Source organism: Monodon monoceros, unplaced genomic scaffold, assembly GCF_005190385.1.
Source record: "Monodon monoceros isolate NGI ecotype Baffin Bay Population unplaced genomic scaffold, NGI_Narwhal_1 Super_Scaffold_16, whole genome shotgun sequence".
In the NCBI taxonomy this organism is placed as follows: domain Eukaryota; kingdom Metazoa; phylum Chordata; class Mammalia; order Artiodactyla; family Monodontidae; genus Monodon; species Monodon monoceros.
In genome coordinates, this window is record NW_021703772.1 from 27,935,324 (window position 1) to 27,962,238 (window position 26,915).

The window sequence follows — 26,915 nt, forward strand, 5'->3', positions numbered from 1 at the left end:
GAATAATAAATGTTTGTTGGATGAATTCACCTAGGTTTGGTTTTAACACTACTAGCATTAGAAAGAAATTCTATTATTGGAAAACTTCAATTTCAAAGAAATATCTTTTAAACATGATAAAACATTCATAAGCATGTGTTCAAAGTATGGTGCTTGGACCACCTGAATCTGATGCCTATGTAAAATGTAGATTCTTAGGCTGCACACCCACCCAGTGAATCAGAATTTTTTTCTGGAGGTAGAGACTGGTAATTTTCATGTTTCACAGGAACCCCTGATTCTTATACTTACTTTAATGGGTTTGAGAACAAACATATTTGAAGGTACAAGTTGATGATGAAGATCACGCTATTAGTCAAGGTTCATTCAGAGGAGCAGAACTATTAAGAGATTGAAATAGATTATAGATAAAAAGATAGAGGTAGAAATAAAGCTAGAAATAGAATAAAGTATGTGTTACAGAGATTTGACCTATACAGTTGTGGGAGCTGGTTTAACAGTCTCCAGAAGGCTAATATTTTTGTCTGATGCTGAAGCTAGAAATCTGTAGGTCAGGAGTCAAAAAGAGAAGATGAGTGTAAAGAGAAGGAGAGTGAAAACAAGCTGGAACCATCAGCATGAGCTAGAAACCATGAGGACACACTGGAATCCATGTGACTTCTTGGTGCCTCCAACCTTCATGATGGAGGTGCCCAGCAGAAGAAGCCGGCACTCTCATCATGGACCTAAATACATACTTGGCCAAGGAATCAGGTAAGTTAAAGGAGGACCCAGGGAAAGATGACATAGTTGCAGGCCTGGCTGCTATCCCTCTCCCATGAGATCAGCCAGCAGACAAGCAACAATGTCCATGAGATACAGAAGTGCCTGCTTTGACTCTCTGAGTGTAAAAAACAAAATAGCTGCTGCTTCACCTTTGCCCTCAAACACTCATGAAAAAATGTCTCTTGTGGCTCATCTTAGCCAAAAATATGAAGGGAAGGGAATTCTGGGTAATACAGTTAAACATAGCCAAGTTGACATTACAAAGCCACCGAAATCCACATCTGTCAACTTGGCACCCATATACAGCTCTTTAAACCACACAATTTCCAGAAAACTCAATAACAAAGTCATGCTTCCATCTAACATGATACAATTCATTTGGTACCAAGAGTGATTCCAGAGGGACAGAATTTTAAGGAGGGAAAAATCTGTATTTGTCATCTATAGCTGTGTAACAAATTAACCCAAAACTGTGTGGCATAAAACACCAAACATTGTTTATCTCACAGTTTAGGAGAGGATTAGCTGGGTGCTTCTAGCTTAGAGTCTCTTATGAGGTTTCAGTCAAGAATTTACCTATAGATGCTGTTAACGAAAGACTTGACTAGGACTGAAGGATCCACTTCCAAGATGGCACACTCACATGGCTATTGTCAGGGGGCCTCAGTTCCTCAGTAGCTGATGCTTCTCTCCATTTGAGTGCTTGAGTGTCTACAACATGACAACTGGCTTCCTACAGAGTAAGTGATTCTAGAGAGAAAGAAAGGAGAAAGCTTCGATGCCTTTTATGATCCTCTCTCAGATATCACTTACAGTCAGTCCCATCAGATTCTACTGGTTAAAAGCAAGTCACCAACTTTCATTCCAGGGGAGAGGAATTAATCTCTACCTCTTAAAGAAAGGTATCAAAATATCTGTAAATATATTTTTTCTTTCTTTAAAAAAAATTTTTATTGAGGTAATATAAAATTTTTTATTGAGGTATATTGGTTTATAACATTATATGTTTCATGTGTACAACATTATATTTCTAATTCTGTATATCCTACAATGTGTTCACCACCAAAAATTTACTTTTCATCTGTCACCATACAGTTGATCCCTTCTTTTTTTTTTTGGCTGCATTGGGTCTTCGTTGCTGCACATGGGCTTTCTCTCTGGTTGTGGTGAGTGAGGGCTACTCTTTGTTGTGGTGCACGGGCTTCTCATTGTGGTGGCTTCTCTTGTTGCAGAGCATGGGCTCTAGGCGTGTTGGCTTCAGTAGTTGTGGCACATGGGCTCAGTAGTTGTGGCACGCAGGCACTGAGGTGCGTGGGCTTCAGTAGTTGCGGCATGCGTAGTTGTGGTGCACGGGCTCTGGGGTGTGCAGGCTTCAGTAGTTGTGCATGCACGGGCTCAGTAGTTGTGGCTCACAGGCTCTAGAGCACAGGCTCAGTAGTTGTGGTTCATGGGCTTAGTTGCTCCGCGGCATGTGGGATCTTCCTGGGCCAGGGATTGAACACGTGTTCCCTGCATTGGCAGGCAGATTCTTGACCACTGCACCACCAGGGAAGTCTCCAGTTGATCCCCTTTATCCATTTTGCCCTCTCCCTGCCACTTCCCCTTGATAACCACTACTCTGTTCTTTGTAGCCATGTATTTGTTTTTGTTTGGTTTGATTTGTTCTTTTTTTCTTTTTATTTTCCACATATGAGCAAAATCAAAAGGTATTTATCTTTCTCTGTCTGACTTATTTCATTTAGCATAATACCCTCAAGGTCTGTGATGTCACAAATGGCAAGATATTTTTAAACAATCACAATTTTCTGCAGGTGGTCATCTGTTTTCTAGAAAGAGAATACTGAAAATTATGTTTTCTGTGGATTTGTTAACAATAATAGGGTCCAGAGCTTTGAATTTCTGTTTTCTGTTAGGGACTTAGAGATTCTTTAATCAAGTATGATAATAAAACCTATCAATTTACCTAAATTGATAGCCTCTCAATGATACAATCCTTTGCCATCCCCAAATCTTTAATATCAGGCTGCAAATAAAATTATCCTCTAGATTTGTTCTTTAAGGAAAGTGGGAAAACAAATCTTTTAATGTTGTGCAATAAGACATTATGGACTGAACATTAGAAATAGAAAGATGTTTACACTACTAGCTATAGGAAGTACACTTAGAGATTATTGATCATTATGATTTTAAATGACATAAAATTATAGACTGGCAGGTTAAACTGAAATGAAGGCTACAGAAAGAATATCTATCATAAGAACTAGTTTTAGCATCAAAAAATTGCCTTATTCCTGAAAATTATGAATTTATTATTTTCTAATGTATTTGTAATACAAAGAATAGATCAGTAAAAAGGTATGTAGTTTAAAGATTTCTGGATAGTAGTCATAGTTCAATGCCCATATTTATTTTAATGTGAAAGGAGAAAATAAAACTAATTTGGGGGATTGGAATAAACACCATAATTTAGGTATCAGGCTAACACAATGCAGATTCTGAGTTAAAAGCAGCTACACTAAAAGTGAGCCATAAAAATCTCACTTATCAAAAAGGGAGAACAAAATGGAAAGAGACAAGCCAAGTGAATGGGCCAGGAGGAAAAACTGACTTCTTCCCATCTATTATCTAGAAACACTCAGGCACCATTCAAATTGGTTGGCTTTATTTTTATTTTATTTTAATTTTTTCTGGCTGTTTTTTCAGTTCAATAGTTACTTTCTTTTACTTCAATCCCAGAGAACACTGGGTAATCTGTGACCAAGTTTCAGAACTATAAATTTGATTCAGAGAAATCTGACCTCAAATATTAAACATGAACATTTCAAATCACCCCTTGTACCATTTTTACCTGAACAAATTCATTTTTGTTTCCTTTTGTGCAGATGTAGCCTTTTTACTGGGATAACCTTTTCAGGCACATAATCATCAAATAAACTACAGCTTCTAAAGATAATTTTGTTCTAAAAAATGTGGCCAGTTTAACCAGGAGCAAGTTTGATTAGCATGTGCTAATTGATGACCTGTTAAATTGATTTTTAGTCATTTCAAATGAGAGTAAGAAAATGTTTCCTTTATATTGTTTTCTCTTCGGCCTTTGTTACAGAAACAAGTGTTCTTTACCATAGAGGGACATTAAAATCACAGTGTACTTAAAAGAGAAGAACAGTCTTCATATTCAATGACTATTACTCCAAAAGCAACAATTGCATCCAAAACAAAGTGGTACATTTAGAAAAACAGATGTTAGCAATTTTTCCTGGGCAAGTGATCATTTACAATTTGAAAGTAAATGTTAAATTTCAATCTGTCACATATTTGACGGCTAAAAGAAGCCGTAATTTGATCATGTATATTTTATTAAAAGTACGTAGTTATCCTTATATATATTAATTGTTACTGCCAGTACATGTGAATCTTCATAATTACAATATTCACATATGTTCCATTTTCAAACAACCATGAATCCATAAATTAGATGTAGTATACAAAAAGAAGCATTCTGGAATTTCTACTTCTGGCATTGATGGAGTATATGCATTTCCTTCTATTCCTCCCAATGAGTACAACTAAAAACTCTGGACATTATATATAAAATGAACATAAGATGAATCTGAAAAGTGGAGAGCAAAATATAGACCAGCTAAAGACCTCAGATCCTGAAGAACAATACTGTGGTAAATTCTCTGGGTTTTCTTTTTATCTCATATATTCCCAACTTGGAGTTGGAGAAAGTGGGCAACTCTGAAATATCAACAAGTGCTGGCCAAAAAAAAAAAAACAGACCTCAAGAAAACCCTGCTCTCTATAGCAAAGAAAGGAACGGGGCAGCCTGACAAGACAGAAAACTTTTAGACAATAACAGCTTAATCCAAGCCAAACACCACAGAAAAACTGCAGTCCTACCCCAACCCATACCTACCAAGGCCAAGTGGAGAGCCTAGACTTCCATCCTTGCCAGGCTGTAAGGAGGGGTCCCTACACCCTCCCCAGAGTGGTTTCAGAGCAAAGTAGAGGGTCGGTACTCCTACCCACAGTGGTCTGTAACAAGGCCCTTCACATCCCTGGTATCAGTGGAGATTATATGGGGAGCCTAGACTTTCACCCCGAGCTGGCAGTAACGAGATGCCCCTACATCCCCTGCACTGGGGTGGTGTCAGAGAAGACCTAGTGGAGAGTCAGTCTAGTAACAATGAGGCTACCCCACTGTGGTGTTGGTGAAGACCACATGGGGAGCAGAATTCACACCCCCACCCAGCAGTAACAAGGAACTCTCCAACTTGAGTGCAACAGATGCTGGCTGGGGAACCTCAACTTCTACCTCCACTGAGCGGTAACAAAGAGATGTCCCCATTTCCTCAGTTATATTAACACCAGATAGTTGACTTCTGAGCAAACTACCAGAGACCAAGAGGGACATTATATAATAATAAAAGGGTCATTCCCCCAAGACATAGCTATCCTAAATGCGTATACATCAAAAAAGAGAAAAACATGTGAAGCAAAAACTGATGGAAGTGACAGAAGTAACAGACAATTCCACACTTATAGTTGGAAACTTCAATACTCCTCTCTCAACTGATAGAACTAGACAGAAGATCAACAAAGATACAACTCGACCAAGAGGATCTAATAAACGTTTATAGAACACTTCACTCGACAATGCAGAATACACATTCCTTCCAAGTGCTCACAGAATAGATACCAAAGTAGACCATATCCTGGGCCATAAAACAGATCTCAACAAGTTTAGGACTGAAATCATAAAGCATATGATCTCAGCCCACAGTGGAATCAAACTAGAAATCAATAAGAGAAAAATACTAGGAAAATCTCCAAACACTGGAAACTAAACACACTTTTAAATAATCCTTGGGTCAAAAAGAAAGGCTTAAGGGAAATTTTTTTTAAATGCATTGAACTGAAAGGAAATGAAAATACAACGTATCAAAATGTATAGGACACAGATAAAGCAATGCTGAGAGAAATTTATAGCACTAAATATCTATATTACAAAAGAAGAAAAGTCATATATCAACAACATAATCTCCCACCTCAAGAATAAAATAAAACCAAAGAAAATAAAAGGAAGGACACAATAAAGATAAAAACAGAAATCAGTGAAATTGAAACAGCAAAACAATATAGATTATCAATGGAACAAAGAGCTGGTTCTTTGAGAAGGCAATAAAGTTGATAAACTTCTAGCAAGCAGACAAAGAAAAAAAAGAGCAGATATATTAAATTATAGAAATGGAGAACAGATTAGCGGTTGCCAGGGGTTGACGAGGAGTGAGGAGTGGAAAGGAGGTGGGTGTGGCTATAAAAAGGCAACAGGAAGGATCCTTGTGGGGATGGAAATGTGCTGTATCTTGACTGTATCAATGTTAATATGCTGGCTGTGTATTGTGCTATAGCTTTATAAGATGTTACCCTGGGGGAACCTGGGTAAAGGATATACAGTTCTCTTTGCATTTTTTTTTACAACTGCATGTGAATCTACAATTATCTCAAAAGTTAATTTTTCAAAAAAGAATTATGTTGTCCTAATTTTTAAAAACACAATATGTAAAAACATTACCTCATTCTAGTAAATGAAGATTTGCCACAAGGTGGTTGTAAAAAACAAAGGTAAGTGAGAATTGTTCAAATATGATTATTTTATAATTTTGCAAAAACATTTCTCATAAAGTGAAGTTTCTTTAATGTTTAAAAGTCCTCTTAGAAAGTTACTATAACGTTCATATATCAAATTAGACTGTAATTTGGAAAAGATTAAAAGAATATGTTTATTGAATTCTGCTGAGGAATGGGATCTGGACAGCTGCTGACCCTCAGAGCAAGGCTGATAATCAGCTCATAGGACATAAATTTTAAAAAAGAATATGTTTAAAGAGAATGAATTCCCTTGGAGGCGACATTCTATTTTCCATAGTCCATGAGAAGGATGAGCTGGCCTAATATAAAGTATTTTGCTTGTAATTTAGGGTTTCTCGTATACTCTAGAATTGATTGCCAAATAATAAATCCATTTTATTAACTCTCTAATCCATGTTTTCACACAGGCCTCAAAAGAGTTCATATATACCTATTAATGTTTTATTTTACATTCTTAAATGCTGCTGTCACTCTCAAGAGTATGATTCCCTTGAGAGTGGCCAAAGTTTTTATATTGTAAAGGGAGTTTGAAAATGAAACATGTTTTTAATTATTTAGAATGTATTGTCTGTAATATTCAGTTAGAATAGAGACAGGAATCTGCCATAATAAACTGACAGTTTGGGGGAAAATATTATTGAACCACCCACCTTTAATTCAATCACCAGCTATGGAAGTGTTCCCCCAATTTGTCCTTTTTTTAATTCAAAGAAAAACAAGCAATATGTATAAAATACAAGCATAAGTACCATAAAAACCACAAAAGTGTCCATACTTCTCAAGTTTTATAATCCTTTCACAAACTGACCTCTAACCCAGAACTAAATCTGAAGACCAGGCCATGTTGCACATTTGGCTGTATAAAATTCCCCATGACCCTGTTCATATGAGAAGCAAATCAAAAGCAGTTTAAGAATAAAATGTATCTAAATGAATTTATTTATAAAACAGAAACAGACTCACAGACATAGAAAACAAACTTATCGTTACCAAAGGGGAAAGTGGTGGGGAGGGATAAATTAGGAGGTTGGGATTAACATATACACACTATTATATATAAAATAATCAACAAGGACCTACTGTATAGAACAGGGAACTCTACTCAATATTCAGTATTAACCTATATGGGAAAAGAATCTTCTGTACATCTGAAACTAACACAACATTGTAAATCAACTACAATACAAAATTTTTTTAAAAATTTTAATAAAAAAAATTTCTTTAAAGAATAAAATGTGTCTTTCTATACCATGGCTCAGTAACAGTTAAGATGACAGCATTAGGAACGTGATCACATAGAGCTGTCATCCTGCACACCTATTATTCATTCTTTCTCTTTCATTTCAACCACATGAATTTATTGTAGGTATCCAATTAATAATTAGAATCAAAGCACAGTTAATTCTTTTAAGAGACATATAATGATTATAGAAATGGAGAACAGATTAGTGGTTGCCAGTTATTGGGGGAGCATGGGAGGCAAGAGAGGAGAGGGAAGTGGTTGTGGCCATAAAAGTGTAGCAGGAGGGATTCCTGTACTGAAACCGTTCTATATCTTAGCTATGGTGGTGGTCACGTACATCAACACGTAATAAAACTGCATAAAACAAAATACACAAATAAATGAGTATATGTAAACCCAGTGAGATCTGCGTAAAGTAGGTGGACTATATTGATGTCAATTTCCTGCTTGGGATATTGCACTGCAGTTATGACAGACGTTACCACCAGGAGAAAATGTGTGAAAGGTATACAATATCTCTGTGTTATTTCTTTTCTTTTTTTTTTTTTTTTTTTTTGCAGTATGCAGGCCTCTCACCGCTGTGGCCTCTCCCGTTGCGGAGCACAGGCTCTGGACACGCAGGCCCAGTGGCCATGGCTCATGGATCCAGCTGCTCTGTGGCACATGGGATCCTCCTGGACCGGGACACGAACCCGCATCCCCTGCACCGGCAAGCAGACTCTCAACCACTGAGCCACCAGGGAAGCCCTCTTCTTTTTTTTAATTTTTTAATTTTATTTACTTTTTTATACAGCAGGTTCTTATTAGCTATCCATATTATACATATTAGTGTATATATGTCAATCCCAATCTCCCAGTTCATCACACCACCACCCCAGCCCCTGCCACTTTCCCCCCTTGATGTCCACACGTTTGTTCTCTACATCTGTGTCTCAGTTTCTGCCCTGCAAACTGGTTCATTTGCACCATATTTCTAGGTTCCACATACATGCATTAATATACAATATTTGTTTTTCTCTTTCTGACATACTTCACTCTGTATGACAGTCTCTTATCCATCCATGTCTCTACAAATGACCCAATTTTGTTCCTTTTTATGGCTGAGTAATATTCCTTTGTATATATGTACCACATCTTCTTTATCCATTCATCTGTCAAGGGGCATTTAGGTGGCCTCCATGAGCTGGCTATTGTAAATAGTGCTGCAATGAACATTGGGGTGCATGTGTCTTTTTGAATTATGGTGTTCTCAGGGTATATGCCCAGTAGTGGTATAGCTGGGTCATATGGTAGTTCTATTTTTAGTTTTTTAAGGAACCTCCATACTGTTCTCCATAGCGGCTGTATCAATTTACATTCCCACCAACAGTGCAAGAGGGTTCCCTTTTCTCCATACCCTCATCACCATTTGTTGTTTGTAGAGTTTCTGATGATGCCCATTCTAACCGGTGTGAGGTGATACCTCACTGTAGTTTTGATTTGCATTTCTCTAATAATTAGTGATATGTTGAGCAGCTTTTCATTTGCTTCTTGGCCATCTGCATGTCTTCTTTAGAGAAATGTCTATTTAGATCTTCTGCACATTTTTGGATTGGGTTGTTTGTTTTTTTAATATTGAGCTGCATTAAGCTGTTTATATATTTTGGAGACTAATCCTTTGTCCGTTGATTCGTTTGCAAATATTTTCTTCCATTCTGAGGGTGGTCTTTTCGTCTTGTTTGTAGTTTCCTTTGCTTTGCAAAGGCTTTTAAGTTTCATTAGGTCCCATTTGTTTATTTTTATTTCCATTACTCTAGGAGATGGATCAAAAAAGATCTTGCTGTGATTTATGTCAAAGAGTGTTCTTCCTATGTTTTCCTCTAAGAGTTTTATAGTGTCCGGTCTTACATTTAGGTCTCTAATCCATTTTGAGTTTATTTTTGTGTATGGTGTTAGGAAGTGCTCTAATTTCATTCTTTTACATGTAGCTGTCCAGTTTTCCCAGCACCACTTATTGAAGAGACTGTCTTTTCTCCATTGTATATCCTTGCCTCCTTTGTTATAGATTAGTTGACCAGAGGTGCATGGATTTATCTCTGGGCTTTCTATCCTGTTCCATTGATCTATATTTCTGTTTTTGTGCCAGTACCATATTGTCTTGATTACTGTAGCTTTGTAGTATAGTCTGAAATCAGGGAGTCTGATTCCTCCAGCTCCGTTTTTTTCCCTCAACACTGCTTTGGCTATTCGGGGTCTTTTGTGTCTCCATACAAATTTTAAGAGTTTTTGTTCTAGTTTTGTAAAAAATGCCATTGGTAATTTGACAGGGATTGCATTGAATCTGTAGATTGCTTTGGGTAGTAGAGTCATTTTCACAATATTGATTCTTCCAATCCAAGAACATGGTATATCTCTCCATCTGTTTGTATCATCTTTAATTTCTTTCATCAGTGTCTTATAATTCTCTCCATACAGGTCTTTTGTCTCCCTAGGTAGGTTTGTTCCTAGGTATTTTATTCTTTTTGTTGCAATGGTAAATGGGAGTGTTTCCTTAATTTCTCTTTCAGATTTTTCACCATTAGTGTATAGGAATGCAAGAGATTTCTGTGCATTAATTTTGTATCCTGCAACTTTACCATATTCATGGATTAGCTCTAGTAGTTTTCTGATGGCATCTTTAGGATTCTCTATGTATAGTATCATGTCATCTGCAAACAGTGGCAGTTTTACTTCTTCTTTTCTAATTTGTATTAGAAATACAATTTCTTTTTCGTCTCTGATTGCTGGGGCTAGGACTTCCATCACAATTTTATACACATTTCCAACACTCCAGAAAGTTCTTTCGTGCTCCTTTCAATTCAGTTCCTCTCTTACCCATTCCCACTCCCATCCCCAGCCCCAGGCAACTACTTTCACTACAGATCATTTTTATCTATTCTTGGATTTTATATAAATATAATCTTATAGTATGTATTTTTTAACATCTGTCTTCTTTTGCATAACAACTGTTTTTGAGATTCATCCATGTCGTTGCATGGATTGTTGGTTTTTATTTCTGAGTAATACTCTATAAATATACTACAACTACACTTGTTGGCTACTATAAATAAGGCTGTTCTAAACTTTCTTGTACATTTTGTTGGACATAGTTTTCATTTCTCTTTGGAAAATGTATAAGTGGAATTGCTAGGGAATAGTGAATGTATATGTTTAACTTTGTTAGAATCTGCCAAAATATTTCAAAAGTGATTATACCATTTTACACTGCCACTAGAAATGTATGAGACTTCACATAGTATACATCCTCTCCAGTATTTGATGTTGTTAGACTTTTTGATTATAGCCATTCTAGAGGGTATGAATGGTACCTTGTTGTGATTTTAATTTAAATTTTGTGTGTTTAATGGCCATTCTTACTATGATCTGTTACAAAGTGATCAAATTTTTGCCAATATTTTAATTGGATTTGTCCTTTGCTTGTCTTTAAATATTAGTACTATGTTATTAGTCATATACAATTGTATATCAGTTATGTATTTATTGTAAATTATACCTTTCTCTTTGGTATTTTTTTAATCTTGGATTTACCACTATACAATTCTAACATTTAACTTTCTTCCTGATTAAGTTTCCAGAGTAAATGTTTAGTTAGCCCTTTGACCTTAACCTTTCTGGAAAATGAGGAAATTAGTACACTTTTACTCTCTCAAGTTTTATCTACACCCAAGTATTTATTTCTGCCATACATAAGCTTTAACAGCTAGTTGAGCAGAAGTCCCTTATTTATGCAATTTTTCCATATTGATTACTAAAGATTAAATTTTAGTCCAATTAGGAAAAAGAAATCTGTTGGCTTTGATTGAAACTACACTTAAATGATGAACAGTTATATGCCAACAAATTAAACAGCCTAGAAGAAATGGATAAGTTCCTAGAAACATACAACCGACCACTACTGGATTAGGAAGAAATAGAAAATCTGAAATGACCAATTTTAGTAAGGAGATTGAATCAGTAATTAAAAACCTCCCAACAAACAATAGTCCAGGACTAGGTGGCTTCTACCAAGCATTAAAGAAAAATTAATACCAATCCTTCTCAAACTCTTCCAAAAAACAGAAGATGAAGAAATACTTCCAAACTCATTTTACCAGACCAGCATTACCCTTATATCAAAACTAGATAAGAACACTACAAGAAAAGAAAATTACAGGCCAATATCCTTGATGAACATATATGTAAATATCCTCAACAAAATATTAGCAAACTGAATTAAACAATATATTAAAAGGGTCATACATCATGATCAAAGGATTTATTCCATGGGTACAAGAATGGTTCATTATCTGCAAATCAATCAATGAGATACACCACACTAACAAAATGAAGGACAAAAGTCATATGTGATCATCTCAATAGATTCAGAAAAAGCATCTGACAAAATTCAACATCCATTCATGATAAAACTCTAAACAAAATGGGTACAGAGAGAACGTACCTCAACATAATAAAGACCATATATGACAAGCCCACAGCTAACATTATACCCAAAGGTGAAAAACTGGTATATTTAAAATAGATAACCAATAAGAACCTACTGTATAACACAGGGAACACTGCATAGGGAACCTAAATGGGAAAAGAATTTGAAAAAGAACAGATACATGTTTATGTATAACTGAATCACTTTGCTGTACACCTGAAACTAACACAACATTTTTAATCAACTATGCTCCAATATAAAATAAAAATTTTTTAAAATAAAGTCAATAGAAACCTGAAAAAAATAAACCTAATTACTTGCTAAAAACAAAACAAAGGTGAAAAGCTGAAAGCTCTTCCTCTAAGGTCAAGAATGGCCACTCTTGCCACTTTTATTCAACATACTACTGGAATTCCTAGCCAGAGCAATTAGGAAAGAAAAAGAAAGGAAAGGCATACAAATCAGAAAGGAAGAAGTAAAACTGTCTCTATTTTCAAATGACATATTATATATAGCAAACCCTAATGACTCCACCAAAAAAACTGTTAGAATTAATAAACAAATTCAATAAAGTTGTAGGATACAAAATTAATACACAAAAATCTGTTGCATTTCTATACACTAATAATGGATTATCAGAAAGAAAAATATTTTTAATCTCATTTACAATTGCATCAAAAATAATAAAATACTTAGAAATAAATTTAACAAAGGATGTGAAAAACCTCTACACTGAAAACTATAAGACATTAATAAAAGACATTGAAGAAAACACATATAAATGGAAAGATATTTCATGCTGATGGATTAGAAGAATTAATATTGTTAAAATGTCCATACTACCCAAATAATCTACAGATTCAATGCAATCCCTATCAAAATTTCAATGGCATTTTTCACAGAAATAGAAAAAATTTTTCTAAAATTTGTATGGAATCACAAAAGACCCTAAATAGCTAAACCAGTCTCAAGAAAGAAGTACAAAGTTGGAGGCATCACACTTCCTGATCTAAAACTATATTACAAAGTTATAGTAATCAAAAAAGTATGGTACTGGAAGAAAAACAGATACAAGATCAATGGAACAGAACAGAGCCCAGAAATAAACCCACACATATATGGTCAACTAATTTTCAAGGAGAGGGTCCTCGATAAATGGTGTTGGGAAAACTGGACATGCAAAAGAATGAAAATGGACCACTATCTTACACCATATACAAAAATAAACTCAAAATGGATTAAGGTCTTGAAGGCAAGACCTGAAACCATAAAATTCATAGAAGAAAATATACAAAGTCAGCTCCTTTACATCAGTCTTGGCAGGTGTTTTTGTTTTGTTTTGTTTTGTTAATTTGACACCAAAAACAAAGGCAACAAAAGCAAAAATAAACAAGTAGGACTACATCAAACTAAAAAGCTCCTGTACAGCAAAGGAAACCATCAACAAAATGCTATTTCACCCCTACATGTATATTTTATACAATCAAATGAGTTATGGAGAAAAAGGTGGAAGGACACATATTACCTGAGTGGGATGGGGACGGTGGAATGGTGGTGAGAGGAAAGAAGGAGGAAAAGTGTGTGTCAAACAGAAAAAAAAAGTCAGTTTTTGGAAAAATATGTACTGTATGTCAAGTGAAAAAGTAACATATAAAGTTTCATTTATAACGTAACTGAAAGTATGTATTCATTGAATATGTGAATAGCCAAAGACTAAATGAGAATGTAGGCAGATTTTATCTTGGATTCCTATTATGTTTACATACTAATTTCAATAAAGTTCTTTCTAAAAGCTAAAACTATATTGATAATTTGAAGAAGTCTGAATCCCTAATATATTAAAGATCAAAACCTTCTACTCTTTACAAATAAAAAATGAAACCCAGAGTTTAGCCACTTATCTATGGTCACCCAGCTCAGTTATAGTAAAATGTGCACTAAAAGCCAAGTTTCCTGTCTCCCAAGGAAATGTTCTCACACAGGACTGATTCTGTCATTCAAGCCTGTTCGATAATGTGCTGCACTATGACAGAGTCCATCTCATGTGGAAAGGAAAGCAGACAATAATTAGCACTATCAAAACTGTGTTGACAGAAAGACAAATAGTATATGATCTCACTTATATGTGGAACCTAAAAAGTCAAACTCATGGAACCAGACACTAGAATGGTGGTTACCAGGGGCTGTGGGGTGGGGGAAATGTGGAGCTGCCGGTCAAAGGGTACAAATTTCCAGTTATAGGATGAATAAGCTCTGGGGAGCTAACCTAGAGCATGGTGACTAGAGTTAAAAATATTGTATGTATACTTGAATTTTGCTAAGAGAGTAGTTTTTGTTTGTTTGTTTTTGCCACACTGCACAGCTTGTGGATCTTAGTTCCCTAACCAGGGATTGAACCCAGAAGTCCTAACCACTGGACCGCCAGGGGATTCCCACTAAGAGTAGATCTTAAGTGGTCTCATCACACACACACACACACACACACACAAAAGATAACTACGTGAGGTGACGAATGGGCTACTTGACAGTGGTAATCATTTCACGATATATAGAGATATTAAATCATCAAGTTGTACACCTTTTTGCAAATCACATTATATAATATAAAAAAGAATAAAATAATAAATAAATAAGCCACTCCTCACACACACACAGTGTTGACCTTTGTGGGGACATAACAAATCATCAAGAAGATCATTTCCTTCAGGCAGTAGGCAACCAGAATTTGAGTTACAGAAAAATCACACTACAGGCCAAACTGCAGTGTCCAATATTCCATTTATAATTGGTGTTACCACCCCAGGCAACACATCTGTCATGTGGCACAGTTGTAGGATCCTGGGAAAGAGTAGTGGCTTGGAAAATTAACATGGTTGGTATTATATCATCAGCAGTGAAGAGAATAATTTTGAGCAAAAGCAATGAAGTAAAATCACTATTAATAGGTCAACAAACTATAAGGTAAAGTTTCACATAGTAGAAACACTATGCACTCATTAGCCATAAAAATTGTGCATGCTTATTAAGCGAATAAAGAAAAATTACAATGAGAACTTGTAAATTAAACAATGTTCTAAGGCCTCTCAAAAAAGGTGTGAATAAAACTTTGGTTTCCTAATTTATGATATAATGATATCAGAAACAGCTGGTTTTCCATCAGACAACAGCTAGTTTTATGAACGAAAAAGAGGAGGCCAAGATGTAACAGTTCTTAGATAGCTGAGTGAATAATAGGAGAAAAAAGGAGGAAAAGGTAGGCTGTATTGAGCAGTTTAGTTAATAGACTGGGAATGATAAAGGGGTTCTGAACAAGTAAGAAGTGAAAGTCTATGGTCTTACTGTAGGTAAAGTAAAACTGCTGGGGGAAGTTATTGAGAGGGCATGACCACAGGTAGAGCCGAGGGCTGGACCCAGGCAATCAGAGGCTCCTCACCCCCTCCCCTGCCCTTGGAATGCACACTTTGTCCACTGTTTCCACAGTGAGAGCTGTTTTCATGGACGCAGCCTTGAGAGAACATGTTGTTGAGACCATCCGGATGGTACACGTGACTGAACCTAGGTAAGGCCTCTATATCAACTTACAAGATGGTGGCAGGTGAGGGTGGAGATCTACTCATCTTGCTGCTGCCCAAGACAAGCTTCATATTAAGTTCCCTTGCTTATTAAACCTGCCACCTACCAATGTGGAGTGATCTGCCTCTTTCTTCCATCTCTCCTTGCCCTCCGTGTACAGAAGCCAGTTTCACATTTTACCCGGGGAGCTCCTGAGGTTTTGAACCAACAAAACTTAACCCACTAAGGGCAAAAACGGGAGTGCTATATTTGATAACATTGTGAGAGATCAGTGTAACTTGGGACACAAACCTTGGAGAGACTAGGGGGAGAGACACAAGAGGCTACAATTCAACAACAAGGTGTTCTGTCAAGTTGATTTCCTCTCCCAAAGGAACCATCATCACTCAAAGGCTGGTTTAAACATTAACTCAAATTTAGAAACATTTACAAAAATGCTGAACATGCTCTGCTTGAAAACGTGAGCATGTATTTCACTATATTTATATTTCCAGTGACTATCACATTGTCTGGTGCATGAGAGACCATCAAAGTATCAATACTTGCCGATTGGAACTGTCATGAATAAAAAGTTATGGGGTTTTTTTGTTTCTTTTTTTTTTTTTAATTAGATAGGATACCTTTTATTTAGACAGCTTTTTTGAGGTATAACTGATATACAAAGAGCTGCACATATTTAATGTGTGCAATTTGATGAGTCTGGACATGTGCAAATACTCACAGTACCATCACCATGATCAAAATAAAAGATGTAGCCAACATCTCCCAAAGTGTACTTCTGACCCTTTTGTTAGTTTTCGGTTTTTTGTAGTAAGAACAGTTAACATGAGATCTACCCTCTAAACAAGTTTTAAGTGCATTAAGTGCCAAGAAAAAAAAAACTAAGAAAAACTAAGGGGGGAAAAAGTGCACCATATTGCTCACCATGGGCCTTGTGTTGAATAGCCAATCTCTAGAACTTAGTCATCTAGCATGGCTGAAATTTTAATGAGAAGACGTTAATAGGTAAGTTATTCTTTGTTTTCCCATATCTACAGAATTAAAGCACAGATTTTATGTAATTTCAGCGTAAAACTGTGCCAACAATATGCTTAACTAGATAACATAAGGAAATTTCTTGGTGCATACATCTGACTCCATAGGTAGAGCAGGCTTCAGGAGAACGGGAGAATGTAAAATTCATGAGGGCAGGGATTTTCAGTTTTGCATTTTTTTTTTTCACTTACTCTACCACTTGTCCTTGTTTGCCACAAAATTGGTAAGAAATGGAGTGGATTTTGGAGAGGCAATAAAAATGCTCATTACCTTCTTCATGAGATTGTTGTGAGGGTTAAAGAAAATAATGCATGGAGATGCCTAATTAAGTGCCTTTATATAGTGAACACTGTATAAATGTTAACTATTACTACTGCTATTATCACCAAGCCTATACTTTTATTACATTCTAAATATATTCGACCAAAATAAACTTAGTGAAGTAAAAAGAAAAAAAAAAAAAGGCTGAACATGAGAAACCTCTGGCAGAGGTTTTCCCAGCTCTAGCTGAGTATCTACCATTCACACTGCAAAAATGTGTAAGTCAAAGACAGACAAGATATATTAGAAAGAAGGAAAAGGAACAGATCCTGCAGGGAGGGGAGACAGAAGTCAAGAGCAGAGGCCAAGAGCTCCTTTTTGCAGTAGTAGCAATCTTGTCTCCTCCCGTAGAGTGAAAGCTCCTTGGAGAACAGAGCCATCTCTTAACCACTTTCGGAACCTGCACAATGAACATAATACTTAGTAACGCAGTGCAATTTTATTGAATTAAAAATGAGAAGTCTGGGGCTTCCCTGGTGGCGCAGTGGTTGAGAGTCCGCCTGCCGATGCAGGGGACACGGGTTCGTGACCCGGTCCGGGAAGATCCCACATGCCGCGGAGCTGCTGGGCCCGTGAGTCATGGCCGCTGAGCCTGCGTGTCCAGAGCCTGTGCTCCACAATGCGAGAGGCCCGCGTACCGCAAAAAAAAAAAAAAAGTCCTGGGGAAAAAGAATTTTCATTGGGGGCAACTCCTCAAATTCACAGAAAAGCCATCGGCCAGTCATCTACTCATTCTACACTGATTGTGCTGGTTTAGCACTGAGGAGTGTTGAGAGTATTTATTTCAACAGTATTCGTTTAATCCTCCCAAGGGCAAGATACTGTGGCAAAAGGTAGACATAAAAGAAATTCAAGCCATTGATCTTGCCTGGGGGTAGGTCAAGGGGTACAATATGGCTCTCAGACTACACTATAACCGTGAGTGGTAAGAAATGCAATAAACTCACAAACAAAATGTTATAACTAAATATTACCAATCTGATGGGAAATAGAAGTATGCTGTGTCTTTGGAATGATTTTAAAAGGCATTCTTGAGGATGCAGGAAAGCCCCACGTATCTACTCACGATTTCTTCCAGTTTTTAGATATCTCTAAGCTCAATTAATCAACATAAAATTGAGCTTAAGTTTTGTTTAGATAACTACCAAAAGCTTCTGAATATTGTGTCTTACAGACTTTATTCATCTAAGAAATGAGATGCCAGAATATATGTTGAGAGGAGAAGTCCCGCCTTGGTACTCATTACATGCATGAGTGGCTTGCTAAAGGCAGATTCTGTTACAGTGTAGGCAGAAGAATATTCAAGCTTAGGCATATCTCATGGCCACAAAATTGCATTGTTAAATACAATCTCTGCTGTCAAAAAAAATGTATTTTAAAAAATAACTGAGAAACTTTTTATCATGGAAAACAGAACTAACCTGATTATAAAAGTAAGGAAAGTGACAAGCAGTATAAACTATTCTCATCTAGGAAATTTCAGCCAGTTTGCAATTTGATGTAAATGGTTTCATAAAAGAGAGGCAGTTTTACCTTAATTACCTTAATTATACATATAAGTTTCTTCCAATCTTCTCATATAAATATTTGGCCAAATAGTATTTTTTAATTTAAAATCAGAACACAATTTATTAATGTGTAATTAATGCCATTTCAATCAACCAAAATATTCATAATCTCTGCAGGACCAAGAAAACTTGGGAACTATATTTTATTACGGAGAAATGTTTATTTTACTTGACTAAATGTTCATTTATTCAAGTGGTGTTTATGATTTCTTGCTCTGTGCTGGCCATTTGGGATACAAAAAGGAGCAAAAACAAGTACAGTCTTTGCCTTCATGAAAACTGCAGTCTAGAAAAGGAGAAAGAGTAATTACACCATGATCACAGAAAATGTTAAGTTACAACTCTGAAAAATGCTACAAGAGAAAGTAAGATATACAGTGTTCTGAGAGCTTATTGTAAGGACATTTTTGCCTTACTGGGTAAGCCAGGCTTTCCTGAATAAGGTACACATGAGCTGATATCTAGAGGACAAACTGGAAATTAACTTGGTGATGCATACAGCGGAAAGAATCCAGGCAAATTCTTGAGAGAGGGCAGATAAGGAACTGAAAAGTTGGCCAAATAACAACATTTTTGTTTGTTTGCTAGACATTTGAATTTTTTATCCTATATCTCATAATAACAAAAGTATTTTACTTAGTTGCTAATTTAAGAAGCAATATATAATAGCCCTTCTACCTATGATTATGAAAACACTTACCAATATTTAATGAACATCTACTGGTACCATTCACTCTAGAAAAATGATTAAGAATCAGTTCCTGCCCTCAAGTAGTCCAATACCTGTGACAGGAGCTCAATACAACGAATATGACATTTTTTAAAGAAATAACGTATCATTTGTGACTTAAAAATTATACATGTTGTCATTCAAAAGTTCTATACTAGCCTTACATTTAACAACTTAACAAAATTAGCAATGATGTTACTTCTATTAAAAACCTAGAGCAACTATCATACTTAATGATAAATCTTTAGAAGCATCCCACTGAAGTAATAAGCAAGGTAAGATGCCCACAATAATTACTGTTATCATTCAACTTTATATGGAATTTCTAGCTAATGTAACGTAAGAAAAAAGATAAAAAGAAATAACAGATAAAGGCTACAAATAAACTTATCTACAAAATAGAAACAGAGTTACAGATGTAGAAAATAAACTTATGGTTACCAAGGGGTAAAGGGGGGAGGGATAAATTGGAAGATTGGGATTGACACATACACACTATTATATATAAAATAGATAACTAATAAGGACCTACTGTATAGCACAGGGAAGTCTAGTCAATACTCTGTAATGGCCTATATGGGAAAAGAATCTAAAAAAGAGTGGATATATGTATATGTATAACAGACTCATTTTTCTGTACACCTGAAACTAAGACAACATTGTAAATCAACTATACCCCAATAAAAATTACAAAAAAAAATAAAGTATTCAAAACAAAAAAGATGTACCTTCTAGAAATCCATGAAATACTAGTTCTCATAGTCCTGATCTATACAAAGTGAACAAAATAAAATCTACACTCGTGGGCTATAATCTGAGATAAATAATATGACGGTAAAACACAGTCACAGATGAAGTGCTCAGTAACTGTTTGTTATTAATGTTATTATTGTAAATAAAAGTTATCTCTAAAAAAAGAAAGAACAGATACAGATATTGGAGAAAGTTGTTACTGTTCAGGAATAAACTTCATAGGTATGAATCAAAAAATAAAAATAATAGAGATTCTCTATACAAACAATAACTAATTTAAAATGTGATAGAAAGTATGGTAATGATGATGTTGACGACAACACTGATGGCTGATACGTACAGTGAGCAAACTCTGTGACAGGCACTACATTAAATGCTTCTCATGAGGTTTTCATGTAATACACATGTCAGAAAAAAATAACTGGCATTAGGTCATCCCATTTTTTTACTTTTCCTCACCCCAATTTTTGGGATGAAGAAACTGAGTTTTTGAGATAAGTAATAGCATGAGAACAGGAAACACAGATTCCAAATTCAGTTCCTATTAGAAGGTCCATAATCTTGACCATTTTGTGTAGTTCCCTCTTCCTCCAGAAAGCTATGATTTACTTTCTTTGAGAGTCTATAAAATTCTATCATCCAGTGGACTAATTGGCAAGCTCAACATTTAGCCTGCTAGTTTGTCAGTTATTAAGACAAGAGATCTCTGGAAACACTCAACTCCCTCAGGGTTGCTTTACCAGCAGCTCTCTTTCCTCCATCTTTGTGACCAGATATACGTTCCACTGCATCATTTGTACCCAGGGCAGTCATCTCTGATCCTTAGAATAGAACGACATTTTTTCAATTAAAATTGGAGTAGGGCTTCCCTGGTGGCGCAGTGGTTGAGAATCCACCTGCCGATGCAGGGGACATGGATTCGTGCCCCGGTTCGGGAAGATCCCACATGCCACGGAGCGGCTGGGCCTGTGAGCCATGGCCGCTGAGCCTGTGCGTCTGGAGCCTGTGCTCCGCAACGGGAGAGGCCACAACAGTAAGAGGCCTGCGTACCGCAAAAAAAAAAAAAAAAAACTGGAGTAAATGATCAAAGACTTGAGTTCCAAGTGGGATCAAAGAAGATGAATAAAAGAAATACAAATTACCTTAATCAAACATTTATGGAGAACCTACCACCCAAAGGCACCATGCTAATTGTCACAGAGGGTTCCAAATTGCTTATTAGCCCCTTTTCCCCTGTGAATTTACAATTCAGGGGTAATCTTATAGAAAACCAATCTGCATGTCTTTTTTCAAACTAGTTAGCCAACCCTTTTAATTCCACTATACTCTCACTGAGAATATCATTCTTTCATGTGTTTTCAAGTACTCCCTATTTAAAAAGGGATGATGCTAAATCCAGAGCTTCTCTTAAACTCCATAATCCAATACCCAACCCTATCCTAAATATCTCACAGGCTCCACCAGCTCAGCTTATCTAAAAATCTAACTCATCGATGATACCTGCCCCAACCCACTCTTCCTTCAGTTGAATGTACCTTCTACCTCTCGAATGCATCTGCCTCCCTGCATCTCCACTTCTACAAGGACACACCAGTGATTATAAGACTGCTGCAACTGCCTTATGATTAGCTGTACTGTCTTCAGAACGACTTCTTCAAAGGAGGAGATAGATGTTAATCAAGGACTCATTAATAACTGGCAAACTATAACATCTATCAGCATTATGAATAAAATGTCCTATTGTTATCTGAAGGAGTTGGGTTCTGAAAAAGAAAGCATAAGGAATAGACGGAAGAGTGTTGCAGGCAGAGGGAATAGCCTTGCAAAATTCACATACACACACACACATACACCTTTTAAAAGCCTTCACTTACCCCCAATCTTGTTTAGAAATTATCTCAATCTAATAATCATTCCATTAAAAAGCTCTTTACTAATTGGCTGATAGAAGGAAAGAGCTGACATTTTCATTATCAGACACCTTAAGGCTTTTGTTGTTTATATGATTTTAATACTCTCACATTCTATGAGATAAATGTCATTATTGCCCCCATTTTATTTATTTATTTGTTTATTTATTTTTGGCTGAGTTGGGTCTGTGTTGCTGCGCATGGGCTTCTGTAGTTGTGGCGAGCGGGGGCTACTCTTTGTTGCCGTGCACAGGCTTCTCGTTGCAGTGGCTTCCCTTGTTGCAGAGCAGTGGCTGTAGGTGTAAGGGCTTCAGTAGTTGTGGCACGTGGGCTCAGTAGTTGTGGCTTGTGGGCTCTAGAGCGCAGGCTCAGTAGTTGTGGCACACGGGTTTAGCTGCTCCACAGCATGTGGGATCTTCCCAGCCCAGGGCTCGAACCCGTGTCCCCTGCATTGGCAGGCAGATTCTTAACCACTGTGCCACCAGGGAAGCCCTGTCTTCATTCTTAAGTCTACCAATAATGGCTTGTTGGTAATTCCATTTATTATCACTACAATTTCCAGTACAGCATGTTGGTTTATTTGATTGATTGATTGATTATCTATCCCCTTGTATCTCTATACCCCACTCCTCCTTCTCTACCTTCCCATACACAACCATTTACGTGAAATATATATACAAAATATTAACTAAATATGTTGATACAATATGTATTGCTGTTTTATGTGTATGTATTTGAATGTACGTAAATGGTAATATACATCTCATTGTTTCTGTGCTGTATCCCAGCCTATTTTAAGGATTTCATTCATGCTGCTTTGTGTACATTGAATCCATTGCTTTTTATTGCTGCCTGATACCCCACTGAACACCCAGATTGTTCCCAGCTCTCTAACACCACAGAATTACTGCAATAACCATTATGGACTTGTGTGAGAAATTCTTGGGGAAATAGACCCAGGGGTGGATATTGCTGAGAAAGAGCATGTGTGTATACATAATCCAGCTAATCGATGCCCGTCTGATCTCCACGATGAGGGCACCAGTCTGAGGGGTGGGTTCAGGAGCAGAAGGCCCCGTGTGACTCATGGCTACTCTACTTGTTAGCGGTGTGACCCAAGAATGCTACATAACATCTCTTAGCCCCATTTTCTCATTTATAAAGCGTGAACAATTTACAGTGCCTAGCTCATAAAGTTACTGTGAGAATTAAAGGAAATAATGATAAAGTGCTTACCACAGTATGTGGTATGTGGTCATCATTTTCTTCCCACCCAGTAAGAGATTTCTGACTTTCCAGGAGACCCTGAATCATCACACTGGAAGGTCAGTAAAGCCCATCCTCCTAACTGCACAGAGGAAGAATGGAGAGATCAAGTTTCATGCCCCGAGGAGGTTGCATGTTATCAGAGGAGGGATCTGAATGCAGCTTTCCGGGCCCCCAGGCCAGTGTTCCTTCCCCTGTACCAGAATGTCCACTGTGGTGCTGGGATTCCACTCAGGCAGAAATGAGTAATAACTAGAAAACGAAACCTGCCCTGCGTTGGTATCTGCTCACACCTGGTACTCTATGGAACTGAGGTACTTCCACTCAGTATGTCACGAGCTCCTGGGAATTTTTTCCAGTTGTGGTGGTGGACTTGTACTCACTTCCTCTCACACACTGTCTGAGAGCCCCACTGATCTGCAGCCCTGGAGCCTGGAGAAGGTGCCTGCATCATGTGGCGTCAGCCCATTCTCAAACCCAGCAAAACCAGTGTTGTTCCTTGATAACTTTGTAAAGGAGGGAACAGCCATGGAGGTACACCACTGAGACAGTCCTTCTAGAAGGAACCAGCTACCTGTCTGGAAGGAGTGCAGTTGGCTGACAGCCTCCAGCTGCAGTGCTTTCAAGCATCTGTCTCAGCTCTGGATCCCAGTCAACAATCATACAAAAAACCCTAGCCGATGACTGCGCACAGTGGAAGAACCAGGACATGGCCATTTCTTCACCATGTAGGATGACTATGATGGGCAACCTTTGCCCCAGAGCTCTCCATGGGGTTGGCCAAGACTTTGTCAGGTTTGCAGCCCAGTCTGAGTCTCTCCTTGTCCAATCCTGCTTCCTCACCCTGTTACCTTTCTCAGGTTTTACCCTCCAATAAAGAAAATACTACACATATTCACACAGTTGTCCTCACTCTGACTCTAGGAACTGCATTGCTGGGCTCTTCAATGATGCCTGATGCATGAATTCATGGCTTTTGAACTGTGCAGTGAGGCAAAGGCAGCATCTTCACCAACCAAAAACCACAGGGATATTTAAAACAATTGCAAGTACTAGCCTATGTTGCCTATTGTGTAATGTAATCCAGTGTTTGCCAGATAGTAAACATTTATTCTACACAAGCTCATTCTGCTTGGATGAGTTTCCTTTGTTGTTCTATCAATATATTACATTTTTTAATATATGTCTTTGCTGGGAATGAAGAAACTGAAGATCAAAGAAGGTGTCAGCGTGTCAATGTAAATCACTTTAATGTAACCTTCAGATTTTGTTTAGAGTGCCAGAAATGTAACGTATTATCACAAACTCATTTCACATAATTCTTAATCCATAAATATAAATGGAAATGGGTTTTAAGCAATGGGCCTTAACCAGAGGCGATTTTGCCTCCCAAGGGATGTTTGGCAATAGCGGGAGACGTTTTTGGTTACCACAAGGCAGGGGTTGGGAGCTGCTACTGGTTTCTAGTGGAGAGGACAGGAATGCTGCTAAATAACCTGCAATGTACAAGTCAGCACCCATAACAAAGAATTATATGGCCCAAAATGTTGAGAAACCTTGGTTTAAAATCATAGAAAAAGCGTTCAATGTCCTGATCGTTTTTTTGAAAGCTAAATATTCTTCCCATAATCGCACAGTGATTTTCTTCTCCGTTGTACTAAACAATGTCTCTCTATTTCCTTAGAAAAAGTAATCTGGAACGCTGAATAAAATAAACGGCTAGAGGTCACTTGTCCCTTATACAAGGAAGTGGTGTTTTCAAGCATATTATCCAAATATCTTATGAGAGAGAAATGCAGGAAATACATTAGAGATCACCTGAGCTCTATAACTGTCACCAAATTCTTAAGAGTTTTTCCATTCATTCATAATTCCTTCTGTTACCTTGGTGAAATTTTTCAGGTTAGAGCATACTCTACTTTTGAGCATTCATTGACCATCCTATTAGTCAATGTATAACACACATCGTTTGATTTTTTTAACATATTAAGTTCACTTGAAATATCCTGGTCATATTACGTAAAGCCCAGTATTTAGGAGAACACCTATTTCTATTAACGTATGTAGCTATGTGGTTAAAAAACAAAACAAACAAACAAAACCCTGCACGTTTAGAATAACAAATTTAAACCGGCCATTTGAAAGCCAAGAACATAGTATTAAGTTTAGACAGTACCAGTACATAAATTAATGCCTTAATTTTCTCATGGGGAAAGAATTTAAAAAAAAAAACAAAAAACACCTAATTTGGGGCTTTATTTGACGGTCAAAGTGCGCCCCCTCCCGAACAGAAAAGAGAAATAACATTGATTTCCATTTAAAGTTACAGGGCTCTTAAATTGTATTACACTACAAGCATCTCTTTCTAGCTCATCTAAAAAGCTGAGTGTAAATCCTACATTTTATTTGACTCAAAAGAATGTGAGGATGAATTGTGGCTTGCGCATTAGAAAGGCTCCATTGTGAAAGATCACCCAGAAAATCTCTAAACGATATTAGCAGTACGAAAATGACAACTACCATTTAGTCTAAACATAACTCAGCTTTAACAAGTTATATGTATTTTTCTATCTAGTCTCCTCGCTTTAATGATACGTGATTTCTGTAACAGGAAGAGTCAATTATCCTTTCAGACAGTGGTCACAAACAATCCTAGAAATTTAAGTTCTCAAAAGTGACGGTAAGGGCTTCCCTGGTGGCGCAGTGGTTGAGAGTCCGCCTGCCAATGCAGGGGACACGGGTTCGTGCCCCGGTCCGGGAAGATCCCACATGCAGCGGAGCGGCTGGGCTCGTGAGCCATGGCCGCTGAGCCTGCGCGTCCGGAGCCTGCGCTCCGCAACGGGAGAGGCCAAAACAGTGAGAGGCCCGCGTACCGATTAAAAAAAAAAAAAAAAAAGTGACGGTAAATTGCCAGCAGACAAAAAATAATTTGAATTAATTAAACGGGGATCAAGGAGACTAAGAGTAAGAAAAGTTCTTCACCTCTCAACCCTCCTGACCCGGAACCCCGTTGTTCATAAATATCCTCTTACTTTGCAGATGCCAAGATGCTGGTCGGAATAGTGCCCACCCCCAGGACATCATTCACCTATAGCATATCTTTGCAGCTCCACTAAATGCCTGTCAAACCTTGCCGGGTGCACTTGTGTGTGTTTCTGTCTCTCTCTGAGGGTGTTAGTGCGTGAATGTGTAAGCGTCAGCGCCCGCGCGCGCCTTGGTCTCGGCCGCCCTAACGTTGAACACCGGCCGGAGGCTCCGGGAAGCAGGTGCCGCGGGACAGGGGCTCTTACCTGGGCTCTGGCGAGGAGGCAGCCGCCGAGCAGCAGCCACCCCCAGAGGTGGGGTCCGGCCATACCCGAGCCAGCCCGAGCGAGGAACAGGGACACTCTTCCTGAAGCCCGAGGAAAGATTCACACTCGCAACTTGGCCGGCGCGAGGCAAACTTGTGGCCGGGAGCGCGGCGCAGCTGGGGTGTCGGGCTCGAGGCCACTAGTCGGGGATGCCCGGGGCCAGGCTGTCCGAGCCCCGTGCCTTTCGGTCTCCGTTCTGCCGCGCGGAGGCTCGCGCCTTGGTTGCTACTTCCGGGGAGAGCTGCTCGAGTCCCGGCCTTGACTCGCGGCCCCAGCGCCTAGTG

The 26,915-nt window shown here is 37.8% G+C and overlaps 1 protein-coding gene across 1 annotated transcript in view; it reads right to left on the bottom strand.

The window, feature by feature from the left end:
• Window positions 1-26,643, bottom strand: part of PTH2R (parathyroid hormone 2 receptor) — a 103,888-nt gene extending 77,245 nt beyond the window's left edge. The window contains exon 1 of the mRNA XM_029225627.1: window positions 26,572-26,643. Coding sequence (XP_029081460.1) covers window positions 26,572-26,634 — 63 coding nt within the window. The 5' untranslated portion in view covers window positions 26,635-26,643. The remainder of the gene's footprint in view (window positions 1-26,571) is intronic.
• Window positions 26,644-26,915: the final 272 nt, after the last annotated feature.